Source organism: Narcine bancroftii, chromosome 5, assembly GCF_036971445.1.
Source record: "Narcine bancroftii isolate sNarBan1 chromosome 5, sNarBan1.hap1, whole genome shotgun sequence".
Classification (NCBI taxonomy): Eukaryota; Metazoa; Chordata; class Chondrichthyes; order Torpediniformes; family Narcinidae; genus Narcine; species Narcine bancroftii.
Window position 1 is genome coordinate 143,813,437 of NC_091473.1, and position 27,695 is coordinate 143,841,131.

Consider the following 27,695-nt stretch of genomic DNA (forward strand, 5'->3'; position numbering starts at 1 on the left):
CTTGACTCAAACCCTCTTGATATGAAGGCCAACATACCATTTCAAACATGCTATATGTAGACTTTTGTGTTTTACTAGTGGTATTCTGGATCCAGAAATACTGATGTTGATGCTGGATGCCAAAATTAATTAAATAGACATATTCCACAAGCACAGAGTACAAAATTTCACAGTCAGTCAACTGAAAACTTGTTGGTTACATTCTTTTAAAAGCAGGGGCAAAATAAACAGAATTAAGTTGCTCACTGTGTAAAAATGCCAGACTGTAGAATTTCATATGATTGCATTTATAACCAAGTTTTCTACTTCCATCATCCAAGTAGAACAGACAGCATATCTGAATAAACACTTTCAAAATGCTAATCTTTTCATTTCTCTCATTTTTAAAATCTTTCCTGAATAAATTTGATACTGTTGAAAACACATTGACAGGGATAAAAAAAATTTTCCAGATACAATGCCAAGGTTTAGTTCTCCAATAGCTTTCTGCTTTCATGCCCAAGTACCATACTTCAGTTGTGTACATTAGCATAAGTTAGCAAGATCAATGACCTCCATATCTTGGTCTAAAATCCCATCATCATCTGATTTCCAGTTGGACGTCAAGGTCTGGAGAGGAAACTCTCCGAAATCCTCAGGCATTCAAAGGAAATGAGAGAGAGTAGTTATACAGATGTCACACTTGTTTTGCCTTGCAAAAAGATCAGGTCAACCTGATCATTACCTTCAATTATACTACCTAATCCTCAATTCCCCAAATCTCCAAAAATCTCTTAATTTGGGAATACTTCATGACTCAGCATCTGCAGTTCTTAGGAAAAGAATACCAAAGATCCACAACTTTGAGAAGAAATTTTTCATCTCTATCTTAAATGTGTGAACCTTTATTCTGAGAATGTCCTTTAGATCTACATTACCGCACCCACCTCATAACTTAGAGAATTAAACCAGGCTTCCACAAGATCAGACCTCATTTTGTTAAATTAAAGAGAGCTGCCCTAATTTACTCAATATTGCACCATATATCATCTTTCATCCCAGTAATAAATCTAATAAGTGCTTTCTACAACGCCTCCAAGGCAAAACAGCCTTCCTTACTTGAGAACAAAAATGCATGCAGAACTTTAAGTGTCAATCAGCCGCTAACAGAGAAATGGATTGGACAGAGAAAGTTTTCACACCAGGCAGTAACCTAGGCCAGCCATTCTCAATGAGGGCCATACGGCCACCCTCTCCCGTGGCCACAGCACATTTCCGGGGGGGGAAGGGGGGGTGAAGCACAGACCTAAATCATTTTTAAAAAAATGCTTTTTATGTAGTCAGTATTTTATGTAATTGGAAGGAGAGAAGTACGGAAGAAACCAACTAAATTTATCTGCTTCACAGGGGAGGGGGACCCATAAAATTTGAGCAGAGTCCTAAGCCAAAAAAAAAAGGTTGTGAATAGCTGACCGAGACCACTGGGAATAAAGTGATTTTTAATTCCAATCTACAACCAAAAAATACCTTTTTTGTGTGAGGAAACAAGACCACCCCACACTGAAGCAGATCTTGGTGGGCTGCTAGATAGCCTTGAATTTGCTTCATTCAACATAGGACTGCCCGGTCTTGAACTGTGCACAGACATGTCATTGGTGACTTCTAAAAGGAAGGACAGTGACTGTTACTTGTACTGCGCCAACTGAAAAAAATGTGAAGGCAGTTTTATTATATAATGTAGTTCGTGCCATGCCATAAGTATTCTTGGATTTTTTTGTACTCCATTGCCTAGAAACAAGATTTATTTTGCTGCATTCAATCATTATGCCCAATTGTGGGATTCATTAAATTGATTCAACTTGTCTTTTAAAAAATTAGGTGGGTACATTTCCTACATTTTGGTGCATTAAAATTCAATCTGCACGATTAACAGGCAGCTGGCCGTTGAGATGCATTGCTCTTGCAGGAGAAATAGGAAAGGAAACACAATGGGGACAGGGAACAAAAGTTTTCAGTGACTGGACACTGCCCACTTAGCGATTCCTGTGCTCTTACATGGCCTCAAACCACCACAAATCACAGTCATTGAGGCCATAGGAATCAGAGGAGTACTTGCTGTGGTGAATAGTTGCTACACAAACAGATCAATATTCAGTCAGGTGGATATAAAGAAGAAAACATCAAGGCCTCAAGAGGGACACTAATTTATGGAGGCTGGCAATATTGGATGGAGTTTACACCTGGTTTTACTGCGAGTGAGAACAGATTGTTGGCCATTTATGTACTCATTTCAGTTGTTAAAGAACTGAAGATTAGTGACATTACTGAGGACATAAATGACACGAAGGAATTTCTACCCATACCCAGTATCCGGTCCAATTTCCCTTCAAGCTAAAAAGGGCACTAAAAGCACAAATTGTGCAAATGTAATCATTTTTGGCGATACCTATTGAACAAGTTGGAAATGGTAATGAAAGGAGAGCAAACTTAACAAAGGAGGCAAGAGAACATTTGAGAAAGTGTTGGTATAAATGAGACAAATGATATATATGGATCTTAAATGCAGGCCAACCTGGGAAAATAGCACACATAGTAGCCAAGTTGACAAAATTATGAAGATACTGGTTAAACAAGTAAGCTATTAAATATGGGCAGTACATAATAAAAGTATATAGAAGCCCCAAGGCCAACATGGATTCCCTCAGAGTTAAAAGGAATACAAGAACTTAACTTTAAAACAGAATATGGAACATTGCAGCATAGGTCTTTGGACCCACGATGTTGTGCCAACGTAGGTAAACCTACTTCACAACCATCTGATCTTTCCCTATGTCACACCCAAGACTCTCTAATTTTCTTATAGCCTTGTGCCTGAGTCTTTTAAATGTTCCTACTGCACCAGCCCCCATCACCACCCTGGAAATGCATTCCAGTCACACACTACACTGCATAAAAAACAAACGACCACTGACGTCTCCTCTAAACTTTCCTCCACTCACCTTAGACCTCTGGCTTATAGACATCAGTGCCAGGTGATGTACCAACGAAGAATCTTGAACCACTGAAATCCATGTGATTAATTTGCTATTGTAAAGGGATCATTTGATGTACTACTGAAAGTATATCTGCCTTAATCTAGATGTCCAGATTCCCTCTGTAAACCACTTCAGTTCTCTCATCTCTAAAAACACATTTCTTGGCCTATCCAAGGAATATCTAACAGCCCAAGCAACTTCTTATGACCTGAGTAATTTAAGGGGAAATCCTTTTCATTGTCATGTTTAGGTGACCTGCCGCAGCGGCGAGCATAACCAAAGGCCAGCAGCCCGTGTAGCAGCGCTGGTCCCAACAAGCGAACTGGCGGGTGAACGGCAAGGGCAGCTTAAAGGCCAGCGACTCCAAAATGGTGCTGGCTTTGCTGCGCAGCCAACAGACAGGGTCAGCGTGCAGGAAAGACCAATGTTATGCAGGCAAGTACCCGCGGGCTGGAAACCCACTTTTGTTACGCGTATTGTGACGTCAGCTAAGGGAGGCCACGGTGGGAACAGTGCAAATATAAAAATCAGGCCTGAGCCCTAATAAAACTCAGAGCTTAACCTGACTACATTAAATGTGTGTCTCTTATTTCCAGTAGCACGCAGCTACAATTGGTGACCCCCCGATGGTTTAGACAGCATCTCAACCCAGCGATGAGCGAACAGGCAGCAGTCAACGCCTTCTGGACGAATCCACCACGCATGTGGTTTGACCAGGCTGAGGACAGTTCCAGAGCAGATCACAGCAGAATCCACCCAGTACTACCACATGGTGAGTGCCTTAGACCGGACCACAGCAGTCCGGGTGGCCAACTTCATCCAGGAGCCCCCATCAGAAGGCGTGCACACCGCCTTCAAGGACTTTCTAATCGAGACCTTCGGCTTTCACGGCGTGAGAAAAGGGCACATCTGCTCCACCTGGACAAGCTAGGGGACAGGGCCCTGCCCTCATGAACGAGATGCTGGCCCTCCTGGGCAAACACGGGCCCTGCATCACGTTTGAGCAGGCATTCCTAGAGCAACTGCCCGAGGACATCCAACTGCTCCTGGCTGACATGGATTTCCATAAAGTCGCAGCACAAGCAAATGTTCTGTGGAAAAGAGTGAGTGCTCTGCGTCCATGAGGTTTGTCACTAAACCCCACAGCCAGACCCACGTAGAGGTGCCGAGAGAACAGCAGTACCCCAGAGGAGGTGATCCAGATGACCAGTAGTGTTTCTACCACCAGAGATGGGGCGGCAGAGCCCGCTGGTGCAGGCTGCCATGAATATTTCAGGGAAACGCTGGGGCCAGCTGTCACTAATGGCCAAGACAGCTGGCCACCAAGACAGCCCCCTGTATGTTTGGGACTGCCAGTCCAGACGACGCTTCTTCGTGGACACAGGAGCAGAGGTCAGCATCCTGCCCCTGTCGGGACAGGACACCAGGTTCAGGCAGTTGGGTCCCACGCTGAAGGCTGCCAACAACAGCATGATTCTGACCTACGATACCTGCAAGGTCCAACTGTAGTTGGGAGGAAACCTCTTCTTGTAGGTGTTCAAGAAACGGTTGTTCCTCAGGGCAGACTTCCTGCATGCCTACAGCCTGCTAGTGGACCTCAAGGGAAGGAAATTGGTCCATGCCGAGACTTTTCAAACCTTCCCCCTCAAAGACGTCAAGCTCCCAGCACTCCACCTGGATCATGTACAGAGATCGGACAACAAGTGCACTAGGGTCCTGGTCGAGTTCCCTGCAGTGCTCACCCCCCAATTCACTGAAGTGATGCCCCGAAAGGGAGTACAGCATCGCATCCTGACCCAGGGTCCACCGCTCCACACAAGGGAAAGACACCTTCCTCTGGAGAGGCTCCAATTGGCAAAGGAGGAAATTAGGAAGCTGGAGGAGCTCAGCATTGTACAGCGGTCAGACAGATCATGGAGTTCTCCCCTGCACCCAAAGCAACTGAGGGTTGGAGACCATGCAGCCACTACCACTGGCTCAATGAAGCCACAACACCGAACGAGTATCCCGTGCTGCACATCCAGGACTTTGCGACTAACCAGGATCTTCTCCAAGGTGGACCTCGAGCTGGGATATCATCAAGACTGCCATCATCCCCCCATTTGGCCTCTTTGAATTCTTCCAAATGCCATTCGGGTTAAAGAATGCCATACAGACCTTCCAGTGACTCATGGACGCAGTGGTGTACCTAGACGACATCCTGGTGGCGAACATATGGTGCATCTCAGCAACCTCCACATGCGACTGAGCGAGTTTGGCCTGACGATCAACCTAGCCAAATGCTAGTTTGGATTGGAGGCCATTGACTTCCTGGGCCACAGGATAAGCGGGAAAGGAGCCACACCGCAACCCAGACCCAACACAACCAAGGAACTACAGGAGGTCGTGGCGGGGATGATCAATTTCTATCACAGGTTCATCGCCTCAGCTGCCCAGATCATTTGGCCCTTGTTCGCCCAGAAGGCAGGCAAGGCGAAGGATCACCTGGGACAAGGAGTCAGCGGAAGTCTTCATGAAGGCCAAGGAAGCTCTGGTGGACACCGCTTTCCTGGCACGTCCCAGGTCAGACACTCCAACGGTCCTGACAATGGATGCCTCAGGAACGTTAATTGGAGGAGTTCTGGAGCAGCAGATCGAAGCAAGTTGGCGGCCTCTGGTTTTCTTCAGCAAACATCTGCAGCCTCCAGAACTGAAGTACAGCGCTTTTGACAGAGAGCTACTAGAGCTGTACTTAGCCATCTGCCACTTCAGGTATTCCTAGAGGGGGGGGGGGGGGGGGTGGGGGGGTGGCTTGGGAGGAGTGGGGTGGGGGGGAGAAAAAGTCACTGTAAATGCGTGAAAAAGAAAAAGTGTATATCATGGCTATTGTGATTTATGGTGTGAAAAATAAAAAAATTTTAAAAAAAAGGTATTCCTAGAGGGCAGGTCCTTCACAGATCACAAGGCCATGATTTTCGCCTTCGCTGAGATCTCGAACCCTTGGACAGCCTGCCAGCAACGACACCTGTCTTACATCTCGGAGTACACCACAGATGTAAGGCACGTCTCCAGCAAGGACAATGTGGTGGCCAACGCATTGTTCAGGCAAAATATCCACGCGCTATCAAGGGGAGTGGACTTTGTGGTACTAACAGAGACGCAGCAGAAAGACAAGGAAATGCCCCAATACAGGACTGCAGCTCTAGAACATCCCAGTTGGCACAGGCAACACCACCTTCCTGTCCCAGCGGCTTGGAAATGGCAGGTTTTTTACTCCATCCACAGATCGTCTCACCAATCCACCAGGACCATGGTCTGGCTGGAGGCCAGCAAATATGTGTGGCATGGATTGCGGAAACAGGTCAGTGGGTAGGTGAAGGTGTGTACACCGTGACAAACAACCAAGATACAGCAGCACACCAAGACCCCACCTCAGCACTTCGAGCCCGCAGAATGAAGGTTCAACCACTTCCATGTGGACATAGTAGGACCCTTGCCGGTATCCCAAGGTTTCCACTATCTGTTCACGATGGTCAACCAATTCACCAGGTGACCAGAAGCAGTCCCGCTGGCTGACATGTCAACAACTTGGTGTGCCAGGGCCCTCATCTTGACCTGGGTGGCACAGGCCAGGTTACCACATAACATCTGACAGAAGGGCCCAATTACCTCCAGTCTGTGGTTTGACCTCGCTAGCCTGTGGGGTGCCCAGCTGCATCACACAATGGCTTACCACCCATAGTCCAATGGGTTGGTGGAGCCCTTCCACAGGCACCTCAAAACCACACTCACGTCCAGACTCCAAGGAGCCAACTGGGTAGACAAGCTACCATGGGCGCTGTTGGGCATCCGCACAGCACCCAAGGAGGACCTTAACATCTCTTCGGTCGAACTCATCTACGGAGCTCCACTGGTGGTCCCGGGAGGATTTGTACCTTCCCCAAGCAGGATGACTCTGTAGCGTTCCTCAGCAGGGTAAGGGAAAGAGTTGGCAACCTGGCCCTCATTCCATCTTCCCGGCACAGACACTTGAGGACCTGCAGGAGTGTGAGTATGTTTTCATTCGCAGGGGTCTACATCATCCGCCGCTTCAGAAGCCATATGTAGATCCAATCTGGGTCATCGGCACCAGCACCATGCCGAAGAGGCAGACCACCAAAGACTGCAGAGACTTTGCCTCTGGGCCCCAAGGACAATACCGTTGATTCTTGGGGGGGGGTCATGTGGCTGCCCACAGCGACAGCGATCGAGCCAGTGCTCCAGGTGGTGAGCGCAACCAAAGGCCAGCAGACCGCGCAGTGGCACTGGCCCCAACAGGAAAACCTGCGGATGAATGGCAAGGGCAGCTTAAAGGCCAGTGACCCCAAAATGGCACTGGCCTTGCTGCGCAGACAACACACGAACAAGCGCGCGGGGAAGAAGGGCATTGTTATGCAGTAAAGTACCCGCGCATGGGAAATCGCTTTTGTTATGCATATTGTGAAGGGGGCCACGACGGGAACAGTGCAAGTATAAAATTCGACCCGGAGCCCTAAAAAAATTCAGAGCTTAACCTGACTACACTGTACAAGCGAATCTTTTTTCGAGTAGTGCGTGGCTACAACGTAATAATACATGATGTAACATACATGACTTCTAACAATCCTAGCAAGTTCTAACATCAACTTTTATACCACATTGTTATAAAGTGCTTCAGGGCATTTTACTGCAATGAAGGTACAGTATAAAGAACGTTTTACTTGGGTGAGATGGATGACACTGTATCCTACTGAGGTTCTCTCATTATTCCGGATGTTGGGTCTTTAGATGCTACTGCAGAAAAAGAGATTTAAAAAACCTCAAGCAGTAACCACACTGTCCAAGAACCTAAAAGAACCTGCTTTTACTAATCATGACTGCACATTTTTTGATCAGCACCTGTGGAAGTCACCAGGTCTTTATCCAAATTCTCTCCTGAGCCATGGCTGTAAAGTTTATGCAACAAACTTCTCTCTTGGGGTCGGACTTTAGCAGGTGTGTGATCCTTCAGCTCCCCTCCCTGATCTTCAGTCAACATCTTTGAGTTGGCCTCAACCTCTGCCTTGTCGCTGCCAGTACACGAGTCACAAGATTGGAATTCATTATCTGACGAGTTTTCTTCTTCCATCTGTTCTTCCATGGTCAGAGTTTGAGAATCTTCGATCTGTTCTGAAACTTGCCTTTTCAATTCTTCATGAAGTTGATCCATCAAACAGCGCAAAAATTCTTGGGCATCCTGGAAAGGTGATATATCAGCATTTAAATCAAAATTTAGCAAATCACAAACAGAGTGTATACAATTCCCATTAGTAATTGTATTTCTAGTAATTTAAAGCAACACTAATTTTTTTTTTTTAAATCACATTTTTTAGGTGTGGCTGCTCCTCCCTGTGAACCCTCAAGGTCTAAGTAGCCCATTATGGGTGCCGACATCTCAGTTGTGGACCTCTGAAGGTTTTACAGCGTAATGAAACACTGCCAACTCTGTTCTACTGGCAATTTAAATCTGTACGGGACTGTCCACATAACAAACAGGCAGTTGGACTCAGCAGAAAAATGTTGGAAGATGCCCCTCTACTCCTCCTGGGTTCAACTCGAGTATGAAAATGTACAACTATCTCATTGACAGGCCCTTTTGGCCCTCAAAACTGTGCCACCCAATTACACTCAATTGACCTATAACCCCACTACATTTTGAAGGGTGGGAGGACATCGGAGCTCCCAAGGAAAACCCACTCAGAAAAGGGGAGAACATACAAACTCCTTACAGACATCGCAGGATTTGAACCCAAGGGTCGATTGCTCGTGCTGTAACAGTGAGTCACTAATCACTACACAAACTGCTCCACCCATTTCTACAGGTACATTTGTTTAAATCCTTTTATCTCTCAGATATTGCCACATGATCAATTCAAATCATCTGTCCAGAACTTAATTCATTTGGCCTCGGTATAATTCGGGCAAACATGCACCACAACACTCCACTGCCAGAGATAAAACTCTCACCTGCTGAGAATATCCACGAAACATTGGATTCACAGTTTTAATCCCCTGGAACAGGCTTGTAGGCACAACATAGCTCGGGCTGGACAGGCAATGTAGGAAATAAGGAAACATTACAAGTTGTTATGAAGGGCTTGTACCAATCAATTCATGATTCAACATGGCCAAGGTAACATGATTGCATTAAACACAAGAATGTCGTTGTCAATTAGCAGCTTCTGCAAATCTAGCAACCCAAGTTCCACAAAGCCAATTTCACTCTGAATACGGCCACACCGAGAAACTGGAGAAGCATGTAAACAACAGATAGAATATCCCAATACAAGGCAGGCAAGTAGAAGGAACCAACTCTCATACAGCAATGAAACAGATAGAATATCCCAATACAAGGCAGGCAAGTAGAAGGAACCAACTCTCATACAGCAATGAAACAGATAGAATATCCCAATACAAGGCAGGCAAGTAGAAGGAACCAACTCTCATACAGCAATGAAACAGATAGAATATCCCAATACAAGGCAGGCAAGTAGAAGGAACCAACTCTCATACAGCAATGAAACAGTACCAAACCCCAAATGAAATCACCAAACTTGTACTGTTGAAGCCACTCTGCAGCGTTACGCTTGTTAAATATATCACTTTTACATCTTTACTCTATTTTGTACATTAAAGGCATAATTCTGGAAATACGATCATGAAATATTAGAGCAGGGATGAGGCTTTATAAGGCACTGAGGAGCCCTCACCTGGAATATTGTGAGCAGTTTTGCGCTCCTCATTTGAGAAACGATGTGCTGATTGAGAGGGTTCAGAGGAGGTTCACAAGGATGATTCCACGAATGAAAAGGTTATCATATGAGGAATGTTTGATGGCTCTTGGCCTGTACCGGTTGGAATTTAGAAGGAGGGTGGGATTTCAGTGAAACATATTGAAAGGCATGGGCAGAGTAGATGTAGAAAGGAGGTTTCCCATGGCGGAGAGTCTAGGACAAGAGAGCACAACTTCAGAATTGAAGGCTGTCCACTCAGAGATGTGGAAAAATGTATTGAGCCAGAAGTTGGTGAATTTGTAGCCACAGGCAGTTGTGGAGGCCAAATCATTGAGGCAGAGATTGATATGTTCTTGCATAGCCAGGATTATAGGGAGAAGGACAGGAAGTGGGGCTGAGTGAAAGAATGGATTAGCTCACGATTGAATGGTGGGGCAGACTTGATGGGCTGAATAACCTATTTTTTGCTTCTGTGCCTCACAGTCTAAAAATTATTTTAGCTCATCACATTTCTAACAATCAAAAGAAAAAACAGCTATCCAACCCTTCTGCAGTTTTGAACTTCATTGTTTTCAAATGTACATTGGTTTTGTGCAAAAATTGCTTGTAAACCTGTCATTTAAAAAAGAAAGTTGCAAAAGAGAGTGCCAGCACAGTTGTTCCCACCTCACATAAATAAATTTGTAGATGGCAACTATGAAACTGATGGCAGTGTAAATATCACGGATGCCATCTTTTGGTTATTATGAGCAACTGGTAGGGGTTAATTTACTGCACCAACTTCCATTGCTCCGGATCCTTCGAAAGAATGCACTTGGAGTCAGTCAGCTCATGCAGTGGTTATTATGATCTCTTCAGCTCTTCAATCACTGTTCGTTGTTATTCCTTAGCTTGTCCTTTGGAGGCCATTTCAGATTTAGTTTTAATCACAGCCAAGTTATTTCCCTTCTTCAAAGATGGCAAACTTAACAAAAACTACCTTGCTGACCCACATCTTGTACCCTGGCTGCAATAGGTCAGGGATGGCCAAACTACGGCCCCAGGGTCAACTGCGGCCCGTTCCCCATTTTTTAGTGGCCCGATATTTTTTTTTAAATGGCAGCGCTGCTGCTGGTGTGGATCTGCAGAGAGCAAAGACCCAAGTCTCAGCGCTCTCTCATGGGGTCCAACAGCTGTCTGACTGCCATCGGATCTGTACAGGCTTTAAACAGCCTGTTAAAGACAAGTCATTTATTGTACAAGTACAACCCGATGCAGATGTGTTCTCTGGTCCTCGGTGCAAAAACATGCAGACAGACAACCTGACATAACACATACACAGACAATTAATACTTATGCGAGACAAGTTTAGATCTATAATAAATATTGTTTTGCACAAATGAGAGTCTCGGAGGGTGAGTGTGAGCAGTTCCCTGGGTCGTTCGGCATTCTCACTGCCTGCGAGAAGAAGCTGTTCCTCAGCCTGGTAGTGTTGGCTCTGATACTCCTGGATCTCTTCCCCGACGGGAGCAGCTGTAAGATGTTATGTGCAGGTGGAAGGGGATCCTCAATGATTTTGCACGCCCTCTTCAGACAATGATCCCAGTAGATCACATCAATAGAGAAGAGGGACACTCATGGTCCTGTGGATTGACATCCGATCCATTTCTCTGCATCAACTGTACTTCGCCGTGATGCAGCCGGCCTCGATAGAGCTCCTATGGAAGGTTGACATAATGGTGGCCAGTAGCTTTGCCTGCTTCATTCTTCTCATGAAGGTCAGTTGCTGTTGCGCCTTACTGACAAGTGAGGAGATGTTGAGTGTCCTTGACAGGTCAATAGTTAAGTGACCTCCAAGGAACCTGGTGCTCACCACTCTCTCCGAGTTGTTAAAGTGTAGTGGAGGGTCATCCTGAAGTCCATGATTATCTCCTTCATCTTCTCCATGTTGAGACTCAGGAAATTACTCTCGCACTATTTCACAAGATTTTCCATCTCTTCTCTGTAGTGCGACTCATAACCTTTGCTCATGAAGCCCAACGACTGTTGTTTCATCTGCAAATTTGATGACACTGTGGGAGCTGGTTCTGGCAATGCAGTCGTGGGTCAGTACCGTGAAGTGGAATGGGCTGAGCACACAGCCTTGAGGTGCACCAGTACTCAGCGTAATATTCTGCTACCGACCCAGACAGGCTCTGGGTTTTCTATTGGGAAGTCCAGGATCCAGTTACAGAGAGAGGTGTTGAGTCCCAGCAAGGACAGCTTCTCCACCAGGTTCTCTGGTGAATGATCGTATTAAATGCCGAGATCAAGTCAATGAACAGCGCAAGGCGTATGGTAAAGGAGATGACGGTGGATGAAAACTGCTAGACAATATTGATTACCCGTGACTCCTTATTTTCCTGTACGTGGCCCACAACCAAAAAAAGTTGGCCACCCCTGATCGAGGGGCTCCACGTGGCAGCATAAAAAGCAGGAACTGCACCAATCTGAAGTAGCTTACCGATTTTTATGCCATATTTCTACCATCAGCTTCTGGTAGCTTTTCGACAGAGCTGGTTTCTTATCTGTCTGCACCAAGCCTCCACATTCAAGGAAAAACAAAGTTAAGGGTGGGCTAGGGAAGAAAAGACAAATAACATTGAATGATCTTCAGCTAGAAGTAACTACACTTCCCAAATGTCATTTCCTTTGCCACCAAAAAGAAACAAGAACTGTAAAATCAATGCCCCTGATTCCCCCTCCATCTCAATCCTAAGCTGCAATCTCTTTATTGAAGCTGTGCCAAAAATTTTCTAGACTTCCTAACTAAACATCAATGATAAGAGAAGCTACAAGACTAGTTCAAGGAGGCCAACCAGCACCTCAGGATTGCACAATAATTTCAAGAAGTAAAAATGTCCTTCACTAGTAATTTGACAGAAATGACATTTCTTGGCCAATTCCCTCAAATAAGCTATTTAATTAATATAAAACTTAAAAATAAAATTAACTGGCAACTTTAAAGTAAAACTATGAATTGCATGATTAAAAAATGTTTTCTAACCCTACTCATTATCCTCTTCATGTGCCAGCACTTTCACAATCTATATTTACCCTCAACAGGAAGAGGGTAAATATAGGTCAACGGGAACTTTGACCAATGGGGGAAAGCAACAGTTTAATCCTATTCTCTCTGCGTTTTCAGCCAGCATTAAATCAGGCATACCAGGAGCTGTGTACTGGCCTATGAGGCCATGTTGTCCAAATGCACCCATGTGACCAATTAACCTACTTGCCCATATATCTTTGACACACGGGAGGAAACTGGAGCACCCAAAGGAATCCTTCACAGGTCATGGGGAGAACGTACAAACTCCTTGCAGTCTGCGCCGGATTCAAACATAGGGCACTTGTACTGTAATAGCGTTGAGCTAACAGCTACGTTAACTCTACTGATCTGCATTCTTTAATATTAATCTAAGAAAAAGAACCAAGTATCAGTCCTTGTGGAATTTGTCAGAGCCTAGAGACATACCAGTTGGAGAGAGCCTGGAGAGCAGCATTCAAATAGCAAGTGTTCCCAATGTTTTTCAAACCAGTAAGACCTGGAGAGACAATAAAGGTTTAAAATCCACACCTTCTGAAAAATAATTTGCATTTGCGCAAATAGTTGGTGATTCCTACATCCAGTTTTACTTTAATATGTGTGTTACATTCTTAAGACAATTACTTTCATTTTTCCCCAGATAGAGGAAGCTTAACAGCAAAAAAAAGGCAGTAATTTTGAACATCAGACCTCTTGCCTTGACGTCATCATAATCAGCTTCTGCGTCTAGATAACTTCCCCCTGTAGTATGACTATCCTTTGGTGATGGCTCAGGAGAATCCTAGAATATAAACCCGTAGAAGGATACAAGTCAAGGACAACGTGGCCAAAAGAATGTGTCCATCCACAAAAATGCTAGGTAAACCATTATTCCTTCAACATTTCCATTCATTAGTGATCTTAAAGGACTTTTGGAAGTTTTAATACCTCTAATTTAAATAGAAAAATTAAATTTCTTTCTACTTGAGATAATACACTCATTGCATCAATATACAAGAACATAGAAATAGGAGCAAAAGTCGGCTATCTGGCCTGTCAAGCCTGCTCCATCATTCAATGAGATCATGGCTGATCTGATGATGGCTCATTTCCACTTACCTGCCTTCCCATATCCTTAATTCCCCTACTATGTAGAAATCTATCCAACCTTGTCTTAAATATATTCATTGAGATCGCACCCACTGCTTCAATGGGCAGCGAATTCCACAGATTCACCAACCTCGGGGAAAAGCAGTTCCTCCTCATAGAAGATAGGAGCAGGAGTAGGTCATTCGACCCTTCGAGCCTGCCTAAGTGCACCCATGTGACCAATTGCACCCATGTGCAATCTCTGTCCTAAGTTTACCGCCCTTGAAATTGAGGCTATGCCTGCTGGTTCTAGTCTTCCCCACCCATGGAAACAACTTACTACCCTCCCTTTCATAATTTTAAATGTTTCTATAAGATCCCTTCTCATTCTTCTAAATTCTAGCAAGTATAGTCCCAGACGACTCAGTCTCTCCTGATAGGCTGATCCTCTCATCTCTGGAATCAACCTGGTGAACCTCCTCTGCACCGCCTCCAAAGCCAGTAAATAGTCCTTCAACTGTACACGGCTTATAGACATAACCTTATGAACTACTTCTCAAACCTACTAAAAAGTCTTAGCTGTCAACAGGAGATACAAGATGCTGCAGAAGCTAATAAATTCTGGAACAAAAAAAAAATGGCTCATTGAAAGGAACTCAGGAGGTCAGGCAGCATCTGTAAAGAGAAATGGAGAGTTGAGGTTTGTTGTTGGGACCCTTCCTCAATGATGAAGGTGGAGATTCAATCTTGATAAAGGGTCTCAACCCCAAAACGCCAATTTGCAATTTGCTTCCACCGATGCTGCCTGCACCCTGTGCACCCACCCCAACCCCCTCCCCCAAGTTCCTCTACCAACTTTTTTGCACAACTGCTAATAACTCTGGGTGTTAGTCATGAAGTGACAGAACCACAGAACCCTTCAATTGACTGCACACTTGAATCTTCACCAAAGGCATGACCCAATACCAAAGAGGAAACAAACTGCTTGCAAACTCATGTGGCTTTTCAGGAAGGGTGTGTGACACAACCATTTCCCAATCCAGTTTACATGCTACTCCTACACTGCACTGTTCTTCGCACAGCATGCGACTTGGTTGCACCTAATGAACACCACCTTCTCAGCTAGGCTAGGGAAAGAACCTCAACCACACCATGCAGAGAACAAATGGAATGGTTTGCACCCATTTATCTAATTGAATTCATTAGTCAAGGTACTTCATGTTGTGTACCATAAGGTTCAAGTTCTTTAGCCATTAACATAGAAGATTTAACCTCTGCAATCATCTAAGAGTGTAACTAACAAGTTCACACACAGGAAACATGCTTTCTCATTCCTGCCCCACCATTCAAACAAAAAGATGTCTACAAGACTCACTTCTGCAAAAATTCCCAGTTCCAGTTCACTCACTCCTAATTTCACGATAAAGCACCAGTGTGTGGCTTTCACACACCTGTCATCTTTATCCAGGTACACTCACTCCCAATGCCATAAAGTATCAGTACATGTTTCTCCCCACACTTGTCATATTACTCAAATGGAAACCTACCTGGCATTCGGGCACCTGAAGTATTCTCCCATGTTTTACTGGTGGGGGTCCAAGCTTCCGCTCCAAAAAGACTTCTTTGCCACATGCATAACACCAAACTCGCAAGGTGGTGAGGTTTACCGTGAGATTGTGCATGGTTTCCTAGGTAAACAGGAGCAGTGCAGTTCAATGCAACTTTTAAGTTGAACAAAAAGTCAGCTTCAATAATAATGCAAAAATCAAAAGGTGTTCTTCCAGCTGTCTAAGCAAGCAAATATCTGTGGCCAAACGGAGGTCTGCAGGAGAAGGCTCGTAAACAATGAATCTACACTCCCTTTTCAAGTTTGATGTAAATTCACTCCTTTCCATTTCCTCTGACTCCCCAAAACTTTACTTCGCATTTGAAACAGTAATAGCAATCTCCCACTAGTGGATCGAGGGACTGCTATTGCCCCAAAGCCAAATCCTGGCTCCCCAAAAGCAGTGGAATAAAGTGAATATTTGCTCAAAGTTTTCACAGAAAGGAGATGGATCTGCACAGGCAATAGGCAGGGTGCCGTGGCTCTGCAGGGATAGTAGTGCGGTGCTTAATTTACTGGTTGGGAATTCAGAGTTCAGGACCACAGGTTAAACTGGTTTCATAAAATGTGCTCTTCAATCCAAGTAAATCTCCGCTCCCTCTCTAAACCATCTACATCCTTCCTAATGAGGCGACCAGAACTGAAGACAAAATGTGGTCAAATTAGTTTTATAGAGCTGCAACACCTCACAGCTCTTGAACTCAATTTCCTGACTAATGAATGTCAGTACACCAGACACCTTCTTAACCACTTGTGTGGCAACGTTGAGGGAATCAAATATTTTAAGAAGACCTAGTGCTTCCTCTTTCTTAACCACAACATGCTCCAGCGCATTAGTCTGTTCTACACTGACCACACTTTCACCGAGATCCCTCTCTCTGGTTCACACTGAAGCCAAACTAAAACTCAATGCTGGAGAAACTCAGCAAGTCAAAAGAGTGTATTTTATATTGCAAAGATAAGGATACATAATACCACAGTATCTGCAGACTTATGTGCTTTATTTCTGAAGCCAAGTATTCATTTAGGACCTCCCTACCTCTCTGCCTCCAAGTACATGTTTCCCCCCCCTCCCCCCACCCCACCCCTTATTCCTCAGTCATCCTTACGGATTTCCTTAATCCTACTTGCCAAGGTATTCTTGTGACCCTTTTTTTTCTCCCAGACATTTCTCAAGTTCCTTCCTGGCTACCATAAATTTCTCATGAGCCTTTCCTAACTGTTGCTTTGTATCCCTCCTTCTTCCTCTTCACTAGCCATGGTTCTTTATCCTGCAATCTTTCTATCTCAGTGGGATAAACCTATCCTGAAGCCTGCGCCAGTGGTCCCTACGTGACCTCCACATTTCTGCTCTGCATTTCCCCGAATACATTTGTTGCTAATTTATTCTCCCTAGTTCCTGTCTAATCCCATCGTAACCAGCCCTTCCCCAATTAAACATTGTCATCCAGCTAGTGTTAGTAGACTTGCCAATAAGGGACTAACATAGAATGGGATATATATGGCTATTTAAAAAAATTGACATTCCTCAGGAATGCACCAATATTCAGGAAAATACCTCAAAGGGGCTGGACTTTAAAAGGTACCTATCTCCATGCGTCATACAATTGGCATGCAAGTTTTGACATCAATTTACAACATAATGGAAAAGAAGGAGCTCAAAGCCTTAAGCAAGACAAAATAAAATGTTAAGAAAGGACTGTCTATTTGCTCTGTACGAGCTCAGAGGACCCCAAAACCCAGCAGCAACAGATATTCACCAACACTAACTTATCACTATTAACTTAACTAACCTAACTTAACCCCTTTCTAATTCTAAACGCACGTGTATGTAAGTTTAGAAAAGTTCTTTGATTCACAGTCCAATCTCACTTCTCATTCCTCAAGTTTACTGGTTGCAGGCAATTCTTATACTGTGCACAGAATTTAACATTTATTAAGTTCACCAAGCTTTGGTGCTTGAAAGATAAATGGTTACTGCTCAGGAAGGTACTTGTCGGTTTGCAGAGAGAGATTTGTTGTTCCAGGTCACCCACCATTAATTCCTTTTAATCAGCCACTTCAGTGTCTTGCCAAAGAAACTTGCCCCATCAGGGTTCTCCAGATGATAACCTCTTGCTTTCAGGTCATCACAGAGTTCCTTTTTGTTTCTCTTATTTCAAGAGAAACATTAGATAGCCAGTCCTCTCCTCTTATGAACCACAAAGGCTTTGACCAGGCTAAACTAAGCACTCACAACCCATCTTCAAAATGGGGCTTTTCCACAAGCTTGCCAGCTTGTCCTTTTCCAGGCCCAGCTGTTGCTGCTGACTGGTATAGCTGTAGAACTGAACTCTCTCAAAGAGCCTGTTTGACTCCCTCTCTGCTTGCAAAACTGCCTGACCCTCTTAGAGCAGCAAGCAGCACTCCCAGACAACCTGCGGCTCTGAACCTACTCCTCCGAGTTCTTTCATCTGTTGCTTTTCAAAACAACAATCCCTTTAGTTAAGTCCCAACATTTTTGCAAAAGTTCATGGACCCAGCTAGCTTAGCTTGAGCAGAGCTCTGGTATTTTAAATGAGATCTTTTTTGAAATGTTTGTATGTAACCTACACTAAAAATAAAACCTACCCCAGTTTATCTCCTTGAAAACGTATCTATAATCTGTCACAGCTCAGATTCACAAATTTGTGTGTTTAACTTGAGCCTTCAGTACCAGGATCTAGGCTGATGTATTTGGGGAGTGGTGCAATGTCAGTGATAGAGATGACAGCTGGTTAAGAAAGTATATGGGACAATGGCTTTTATTAATCTGGGCACTAAATAACAAGGGGGAGGGGGTTATGCTCCAACTTTGTAAAACGTTAGTTAGATCTCAGCTGGAGTATTGAACATAGTTTTGGTCAGCACACGATTGGAAGTAGGTTACAACTATGCAGAGACTTTTTTTTTCTTGGAGAGGAAACACATTGAGGTGTGTATAATTATGAGGGGTATTTATAGAGTAGATGAGTTGAAAGTATTCCCCATATCAGAGGAAGATAAAAGTAGAGAACACAGATTTAAGGTCAAAGATTGAAAGGGGACTTGAGGGGAACCTTTCTCCATCCAGGGAGTATTAAATACAGTGCAAACTCTGACGATCCAAAAATCAGATTTTCCTCAAATCAGAAATCCTCATTTATCCAAATTTTTTTTTTTTTTTTTTGGAGCCAAATTGATCGGGGTCATTGGGTTCCCGGTGCCTGCAGCAGCAGACCCCGGGCTACCATGGGGATGTGTCGGTGATCAGCATGGCCAGCATTTTTTTGGTGAGAATTAAACATTATTTTAATGATTAAAAAGTCTTCCCTTGTGGTTTAAACATTGTTATAGGTGATCTGCTGTGGCTACTGGGCTTTTTGTAAAAAAAAAATGACCAGTTTTCTGAAAAAATTTTTTTATCCAAAATAGGCCCTAGGATCATTTCAGAAAATCGGAGTTGTACTGTACTTGGAATACACTCCCTGAATGGTGGAAACAATGTTTCTGACAAATCTTACAAAATGACTAACAGAGTATTTGAATCATCTCTAGATATAACATTAAAGATCAAGACTGAATTTGACAAGATATAGACCCTATTCGTGGACTATTATCACAATTTAAATACCTAGGCAGGGATGCTCTGGGGATTTCCTGTCCGTTGCTCGGGAGCCGAGACTCGACTCTTTACATATTAGAATTTCTTTTTTTTTAAACTTTTTTAAAATTTTCCATTATAAGCAGAAGAGATTAGTTCAATTAGATAACCAACCATATGTCATAAATATTAGAATCTGAGATGAAGTTTTTATAAGGAAATTTCTACTTTGTGTACAAGATTAGTTCAATTAGATAACCAACTATGTCATAAATATTAGAATCTGAGATGAAGTTTTTATAAGGAAATTTCTACTTTGTGTACAAGATTAGTTCAATTAGATAACCAACTATGTCATAAATATTAGAATCTGAGATGAAGTTTTTATAAGGAAATTTCTACTTTGTGTACAAGATTAGTTCAATTAGATAACCAACTATGTCATAAATATTAGAATCTGAGATGAAGTTTTTATAAGGAAATTTCTACTTTGTGTACAAGATTAGTTCAATTAGATAACCAACTATGTCATAAATATTAGAATCTGAGATGAAGTTTTTATAAGGAAATTTCTACTTTGTGTACAAGATTAGTTCAATTAGATAACCAACTATGTCATAAATATTAGAATCTGAGATGAAGTTTTTATAAGGAAATTTCTACTTTGTGTACAAGATTAGTTCAATTAGATAACCAACTATGTCATAAATATTAGAATCTGAGATGAAGTTTTTATAAGGAAATTTCTACTTTGTGTACAAGATTAGTTCAATTAGATAACCAACCATATGTCATAAATATTAGAATCTGAGATGAAGTTTTTATAAGGAAATTTCTACTTTGTGTACAAGATTAGTTCAATTAGATAACCAACCATATGCCATAAATATTAGAATATGACATGAAGTTTTTATAAGGAAATTTCTACTTTGTGTACAAGACAATGTAATCACATGATTTATATTCTATATTGCATTATATAAAAGTTTTGTGTATTTTTTTATCTACCAAATTAATAAAAATATTTTAAAAAGAAAAGAATTATCTCAGCATTAAAGGCTTTGGGGCCAAGTACTAGAAAATGGAACTCATACTGTTGGGTGCCACCTAGTTGATGTGGACGTGGCCCATTTCCATGATGTACAGCTCTATGACCATCTCTCAGATGAGGCGAAAACCAAGGGCCTACCTTCTAACTTAAATTACCATTAGATTATTTCAGAGATCAAGCATGGAGATTCAATGTCCTTCCCCATATTTATCCTTCATCCATAAGAACCGAAGTAAACCATACAATCTTTGCTTCATTGATACCTTTAAGACTGCACAATTCAGAAACCAGCTGGCATATTTAGATAATTCATATATCCATATCACACTATTGGCGATTAAAACTCAAAAGGCATCTCAATAACTGTAAAGTACTTCCGAAAAACCTAAAATCACGAACATCCACGATCTGATAATCTTAACTCTTTTTCTCTCTTCTATGCCTGACCTCCTAGGTATTTTGAGCATTTTCTGGTTTTATATTACAATTCTAGCACCACAGGGTTTGGCCTTTGGAAATGTTAAGATGTTCTCATGGGAAAAAGAAAAACAAGAGGAAACAAGTCATTAAGGTAATATCTCCACCGACCTGGGAATGGATGGTGCTGTGGTCTGAATAGGATTCGCCACAACCAACATAGGGGCAGCCATTCTGTTTGCAAGAGAAAGAAGGCAGGAAGTCAGAGCATGAATAGCCTTCAAAGCAACAAATCCCATCCATCAACCCTGCATTATCTTACCTCCAAACACGCCCAGAGGTTTGGGCCTCCAACTTTACAATCTTGACAAGTGCCCTGTCCAGAAGAAAAAAAAATCCTTTAGAAAAGGAGAAAAGTAAATATAATCTGTTGTGCCAAGTTTGAGTTGAGTTGACATTTGCAATAGTGTGGTAAAACATTTTAAATCTGTTCCTATTATTTTCTCCTCTACTTACGCTACGCATTCTACCCTTGGCCTCAAAAGTGGGGCACGACTTGGATAACTTTCAGAGTTTTAAAAATTCAAGATGGGTGGTGAGGGAGGATCAAGACAGGGAAACTTTCTGACTCAAATCAATCCTTACTGTTCATGTTTATAAATGTTAGGCCAGAATTCCGCTGACTAAAGTCTAAAATAGGTGTGTGATGTTGATGATTCTAGGGTTCTAAATCACTGCACCATGGAGTCCCATCATGTCAGTTTGAAGACCTAATTGCCATGCAAACATCCTTGGCTAAACACAAATGACTAACTCCAAGATCTTTGCTCCCCTTCACCATCGAAATCAAACAATGCTGAGATGTTTTGTGGATTATGGAGGGTCATGTGACCTCTCCGCCTGAAACCTGGTGGGAGCGTGGATTGTGGAGGGTCTAGTGACCTCTCCGTCTGGAACCTAGTTGGAAATTACTTCACCTGCCAATCAAGGTGGGACTCTGCCCACCCATTAGTGCACACCTGACCATTGTTCCCTTTAACACCTACTGATTACCTGGGCTGGACCTACCATCTTACTGTACTATATGTCCAGCATGTGCAGTAACTCTCCCTCTTTTGCTCTTTGACCTGGAGACAAACCCTGCTCCACTTCAGGTTACGAACTGTGGACAATGCTGGAGGAGTCAACTGTGGACAACACTGGTAAGATGTGCAAGACATAGGAAATGGGGTGTTGTATATTGTTGTAGTTGTAGATAGCATCTGAGCTGTGCCCACATTAGACAAGGAACAGCAGGTAGTATATTGTAGTCCTTAGTTATACGTCTACATAAACAGTTGCCAGTATCAGTAGTGTGAAGTCCGATGTGACTGGGGTTTTGTGATCGAGAACACTAGTGGGTGTTATTCCTGTTGTGATCCCCTGATGTGTGATTTAATAAAAATCCTTCCTGTTTTCAGCATGCTCTTTGAACCCACCAAACTTTTCCCTTGCCACATAACAGGTGCCAATTATCACTCAATTTGTAGTCCTCATCTCGCAGTCTCACTCACCAACTAAGCGTACGTTCAGTGCATCGGAGGGAATGCTATCCCACCATACAATCTAAATCAAGGCCTTATTTACCGATCTGCCTGGGTATAATAGATGTCATAATTGAAATTGAAAACTCGTAGTAGCACAACATCCAGGAAACTTGCAGCTTTATCTGGCTTTTCTAATGCATACTATCCGGTTAATCATTGCTGTTCATTCACTGTACAAAATTTGCTGAATACAATAATTATTTTTGTTTTTACTGCTCTCACTAAATTCAGAAAGTTGCACTGATATATTCTTCATATGAAAGACATCTAGACACAAATGCCGTCGATGGCTCATAGGAATTTTCCTCTATGTTGCTTGGATTTGGTATGTCACCATAGACCCTTGCAGATTTCTACAGGTATACTGTGGAGAACAATCTGACTGGTTGCATCACTGTCTTGTACGGAGGTGCCAAGGAAAAGACCGCAGAGAGCTGAGAACTTATGGCCATCAGTCTTCACTTCATCAAGGACATCTACAAGAGGCGGTGTCTTACGAAAACAGTCTCTATCCGCAAGGACCCTCATCACTCTACTACCATCGGGAAGGAAGGAGGTACACGAATCTGAAGATGAACACCCAACGGCACAAAAAGATTCTCCTACTCCGCCATCAGATTTATGAATAGACAATGAACCACAGATACTACCTCATTTTTTCTTTTGCACCAATTTCTTTTTTAAATTTAATTCATAGCAATATTTGCAAAGCAACAAATTTTGCGACATGTTCATGACAATAAATTCTGATTCTAGATGGTGATGCTGTCCTCAAGCATTTATCAATGATCTCTGGAGTGTTGAAATGTGCCAAGGCAGAACAGAACAGCCCATCCAAATGACAGATTGAGAGAGGATAGAAGCTGATTGTGTGACACCAAGGGGCTCATATTTTCACAAGGAGCAGGCATAATTGACAATTATATGATGTGATTAATTTACTTTATAACATAAAATTAATAATGAAGGGTACAACTTACATGAGACTTTTCAATCAGTTCATCTTTTGTCACTTCACCCACTGATTCCAAGTGAACGCAATCACTGAGATGTGACATCTTCACAGCAATATCTTCCTGCAACCTTGGGAGGCAGCACTACTTACAGGACAGTGAGAACAGCTTGAGGCAGGTGGTCTGTGCTATTTTGAGAAAGACTCGGCTATCTTCTGCAAAACACCAGCAATTCAAATGAAACAAAATTCCTCAAGACTGAAAGAATTGCATGTTACTTACAGTAAGCCCTCCAGCACAGAAAGGCTACCTTCTGGAGATTTTAAATAAAGCAAAGAGAATATTTTACTAACATTCCTACAATGTTTAGGATATTATGGATTTTGCATTAACTTGACCAATTAAATAACATTTTTTTAAAAATCATAATTACTCATTTCTATATCTCAATATGCATTTGAAGTTGATGCTCAGGTGTTTCTATAAAAACTTTATTCCACTTTTGGATTTATAGTTGGCATGAGATTGAAGCAGAAAACAGAAAATTCGGTAGGCAGCAGTGAAAATTCATCTGAATCATTTCACTTCACCTCCATTACTGCCACCAATGTTATGATCACATGTTATCTAACAAGAGTAAAACACAAAACTTGATGAATACCTTGATGTAGGACTTGAACCGGAAACTTGGTGATGTAATTTTATCTTTACTATATAAAGGACACTGTTTGACCTGCTGGGTCTCTCCAGCATTATGTTTTTACTTTATGTCATATGGGAAGTCACTGGCTGGAAAGGTCTCTTAGAGTACTGTATCTTTAAAATTAAATTTTTAAAAAATTATTGTTGATAGGTTAATAAAGAAGGCACATGGCAAGCTTCCCTTCATTGGTTGGTTGGGGCACTGAGCATAAGAGTAAAGGAAGTCAATGCTGCAAAGATAAATAACCAACATTTCGGGTTTGAGCCCTTCATCAAGATACCTTGATGAAGGGCTCATGCCTGAAACATTGGTTATGTATCTTTGCTATAGAAAGTACAACGTTTGACCAGCAGAATTTCTCCAGCATTGTGTTTTTACGTTATCTAACAAGAATTGGATCCAAAATTAGCTTTGTGATTGGAGGTAATGGTCGAGAGATGATTTTTAATGACAGTAAGTCATTAAAAGATAAGCGTATACAGAGCCGTTGTCATACCCACACTCCTGTTCGGCTCCGAATCATGGGTCCTTTACCGGCACCACCTACGGCTCCTAGAACGCTTCCACCAGCGTTGTCTCCGCTCCATCCTCAACATCCATTGGAGCGCTTACACCCCTAACGTCGAAGTACTCGAGATGGCAGAGGTCGACAGCATCGAGTCCACGCTGCTGAAGATCCAGCTGCGCTGGATGGGTCACGTCTCCAGAATGGAGGACCATCGCCTTCCCAAGATCGTGTTATATGGCGAGCTCTCCACTGGCCACCGTGACAGAGGTGCACCAAAGAAAAGGTACAAGGACTGCCTAAAGAAATCTCTTGGTGCCTGCCACATTGACCACCGCCAGTGGGCTGATAACGCCTCAAACCGTGCATCTTGGCGCCTCACAGTTTGGCGGGCAGCAACCTCCTTTGAAGAAGACCGCAGAGCCCACCTCACTGACAAAAGGCAAAGGAGGAAAAACCCAACACCCAACCCCAACCAACCAATTTTCCCTTGCAACCGCTGCAATCGTGTCTGCCTGTCCCGCATCGGACTTGTCAGCCACAAACGAGCCTGCAGCTGACGTGGACTTTTTACCCCCTCCATAAATCTTCGTCCGCGAAGCCAAGCCAAAGAAGAAGAAGAAGTCTATGAACAGTGGTGTGTTGCAGGGATCAGTGCCAAGACACTTTTTGGGGGGCATCCGAGGCGCTCTAGTATTTGCCAAAGCCCTTTCCTACTCACGGTGTCGAAGGCTTTGGTGAGGTCAATACACTTAATGTGTATTATTTCCATTAATAGCCAAGATGGGAATGCAGATGTAATTTAGTAAGTTCACAGAAGGCATGGAAGTTGGTTGTGCCGTTGATAGCAAGGCAAGCAGGAATATCTATCAATTGGTAAAATTACCAGAGCAATGGCAGATTAAACTAATCCTAAAAAATCTGAGTGATGCATTTTGGGAAGACTAATAAATCTGGTTTTAAAAGAATCAATTGGAGGAAACACTTGAGTTGAGGCATTGATCTACATGTCCCATAATCTATAAAGGCAGCAGCACAAATAGATGTTGGTTCAGAAAGTATTTGGAAGACCTACATTCTATGCCTTGGCTCATGAAGGAAGAAGCAGGGAGGTTATTGTGTCAACGGTTTAAAAAAAACATTAGCTGGGTTTGGAGACGCAGAGGAGATTTAAGAAGAAGATTCAACATCCTTTTCTTGTCATGTAATAAAACAGAAGCAAATATTACACAAAATTACATAAGAGCTGCAAGACCACAGGTGGGCTCTGGAATGAAATGTCTGATGGGAGTCACAGTCATACTTCATAGAAGCAGGCTCTTTGGCCCATCTCATCCATGCTGACCAAAATTCCTTCCTGAGCCAGTCCATATTTCCTGCATTTGGCCCATATTCCTCTAGACCCTTCACGTCCATGAATCTGTTCAAGTGTCTTTTAAATATTGTAATTGTACCTGCCCCTACCACTTCCTCTGGCAGCTTTTTCCACAGACCCACCACCCTCTGCATCTCCCCTCAGGTCCCCTTAAATCTTTCTCCTCTTCCCTTAAATCTATGTACTATCTCCCCTAACCTGGAAAAAAAAATAATGATTAAATCTCTGCCCTTCCTGATCTTATAGACCTCTCTGAAGTTCACCCCTCAACCTTGCTCTCTCCAGGGAAAACAATCCCAGGATATGCAGTTTTATAATTCAAATCATCCATCCTGGCCACACATTGTGAATCTTTTCTGCTTTATCTTGAGCTGGATCACCCTATATAACTGTAACAAGGTTCCAATTATTGCCCCATCTGATGAAGACAAACATGCAATATACTTTCTCAACCTGTCTCACCACCTTCTGGAAATGATCCCGAGGTATCCTGTTCTAAAACTGTTCTTAGTGCCCTTCCAATCTCTCTCCATGCCTAGCCCTGCGAGAACTTTGTAAAATGCATCATTTCTCATTTACGGTCTGAGTTAAATATTATCTGTCATTCCTCTGTCCACTTTTTCCAGTGGAGATAGGTCCTATTGTAGCCTTGTTCAACCTTTGCTGCACACACATCACCAATTCTGGCGTCACCTTCCACCTTTCCAATCATGCCACCTACATTCAAATACGTGACAAAGAGTAGGGGACCCAGCACTAATCTCTGTGGCACACCAATGGTCACTGGCCTCCAATGTGAAAGACAACCATTCTGTACCACCATCTCTTCTTCCAATGCCAATTTTTTTAATCTGATTGTCCAGTTCACCTTGGGTCCCATGAGATCTCAACTCATGGACTAGTCTACCATGCAGTTCCTTGTCAACAAACCCGCCTTTATCAATCCTGTTGACCACCTCTTCAAAAACTCAATAAAATTCATAAGATACGACTTGCCACGGACAGAACCACGTTGACAATCCCTGCCTTTCCAAATGCACATAGATCCCATCTCTCAGGATGCCCTCCAGTACTTTATCCACCACTGGTGTTAGGCTCACTGGTCTGTTACTCCTTAGCTTGTCCTTGCAGTTCTTCTTAAACAAAGACATGGCTTTAGCCACCTTGCAGTCTTCCAATGCCTCATACATGGTAAGAATGAATCAGTAATCTCTGCTGAGGCTGAGCAATTTCTTCCATTGCTTCCTGCAATATTCTAGAGTGCACTTGGTCCATCTTCATGCACTTCAAAAGAATCAACACTACCTCTTCGTTATATTTCAGGCTATCACTTTCTTTCCCCAGAATTCCCTCACCAATTTTGGTACCACACCCACGATAAACAGTTGTAAAATATTCAGACCTCACCCATCTCCCGTGGTTCCACATATAGACCACAACATTGATCCATCTGAAGACTTAGCCTTTCTCTCGTTATATTTTCTTTGGGTGCTCTGGTTTCCTCTCACCCTCCAAAACATGTGGGGTTGGTAGATTAATTGGGTATAATTTGGCAGCACTAGTTTCGTGGACCGGAAGGTCCTTCTGTAACGTTTTAATCAAAAATATCCTTACCAGCTATCAAATACCCCAATACTCTTAATATACATCTAGAGGTCAGAATTCTCCTTTACTTGATCTACCAAGAATATTGCATGCACTTTTTTTGGCCCTCCTGACATTTGGAAACAGGTACTAATAGTTAAGTACTGAGATGAGCACACAAAATGGATGGTATTGAAGACTACAGGCAAAAGGCTGAAAAAAGGGATTAGCACAGATAGATATTTGATAGCTGGCAAGGATATATTTTTTTTAAAGCATTACAGCATGGTAGAAGGCCATTCTGGTCCATGAAACCTGTGCTGTCAAATTACACCCTATTAACCTCACAACCCTATACATTTTTAAGGGTGGGAGGAAACCAGAACACCTGGAGA

At 42.8% G+C, this 27,695-nt stretch overlaps 1 protein-coding gene across 2 annotated transcripts in view; it reads right to left on the minus strand.

Moving 5' to 3' along the window:
• usp33 (ubiquitin specific peptidase 33) overlaps window positions 1–27,695 on the minus strand; it is a 126,590-nt gene that overhangs the window by 80,341 nt on the left and 18,554 nt on the right. For both annotated transcript variants that reach the window (XM_069939308.1, XM_069939307.1), the window contains 10 exons: window positions 23,161–23,348; window positions 20,917–20,970; window positions 20,766–20,828; window positions 15,467–15,607; window positions 13,542–13,632; window positions 13,281–13,350; window positions 12,267–12,380; window positions 9,018–9,096; window positions 7,911–8,247; window positions 1,507–1,641 (listed from right to left, as the gene is read on the minus strand). In XM_069939308.1, coding sequence (XP_069795409.1) covers window positions 1,507–1,641; window positions 7,911–8,247; window positions 9,018–9,096; window positions 12,267–12,380; window positions 13,281–13,350; window positions 13,542–13,632; window positions 15,467–15,607; window positions 20,766–20,828; window positions 20,917–20,970; window positions 23,161–23,238 — 1,162 coding nt within the window. In that variant the 5' untranslated portion in view covers window positions 23,239–23,348. The remainder of the gene's footprint in view (window positions 1–1,506; window positions 1,642–7,910; window positions 8,248–9,017; window positions 9,097–12,266; window positions 12,381–13,280; window positions 13,351–13,541; window positions 13,633–15,466; window positions 15,608–20,765; window positions 20,829–20,916; window positions 20,971–23,160; window positions 23,349–27,695) is intronic.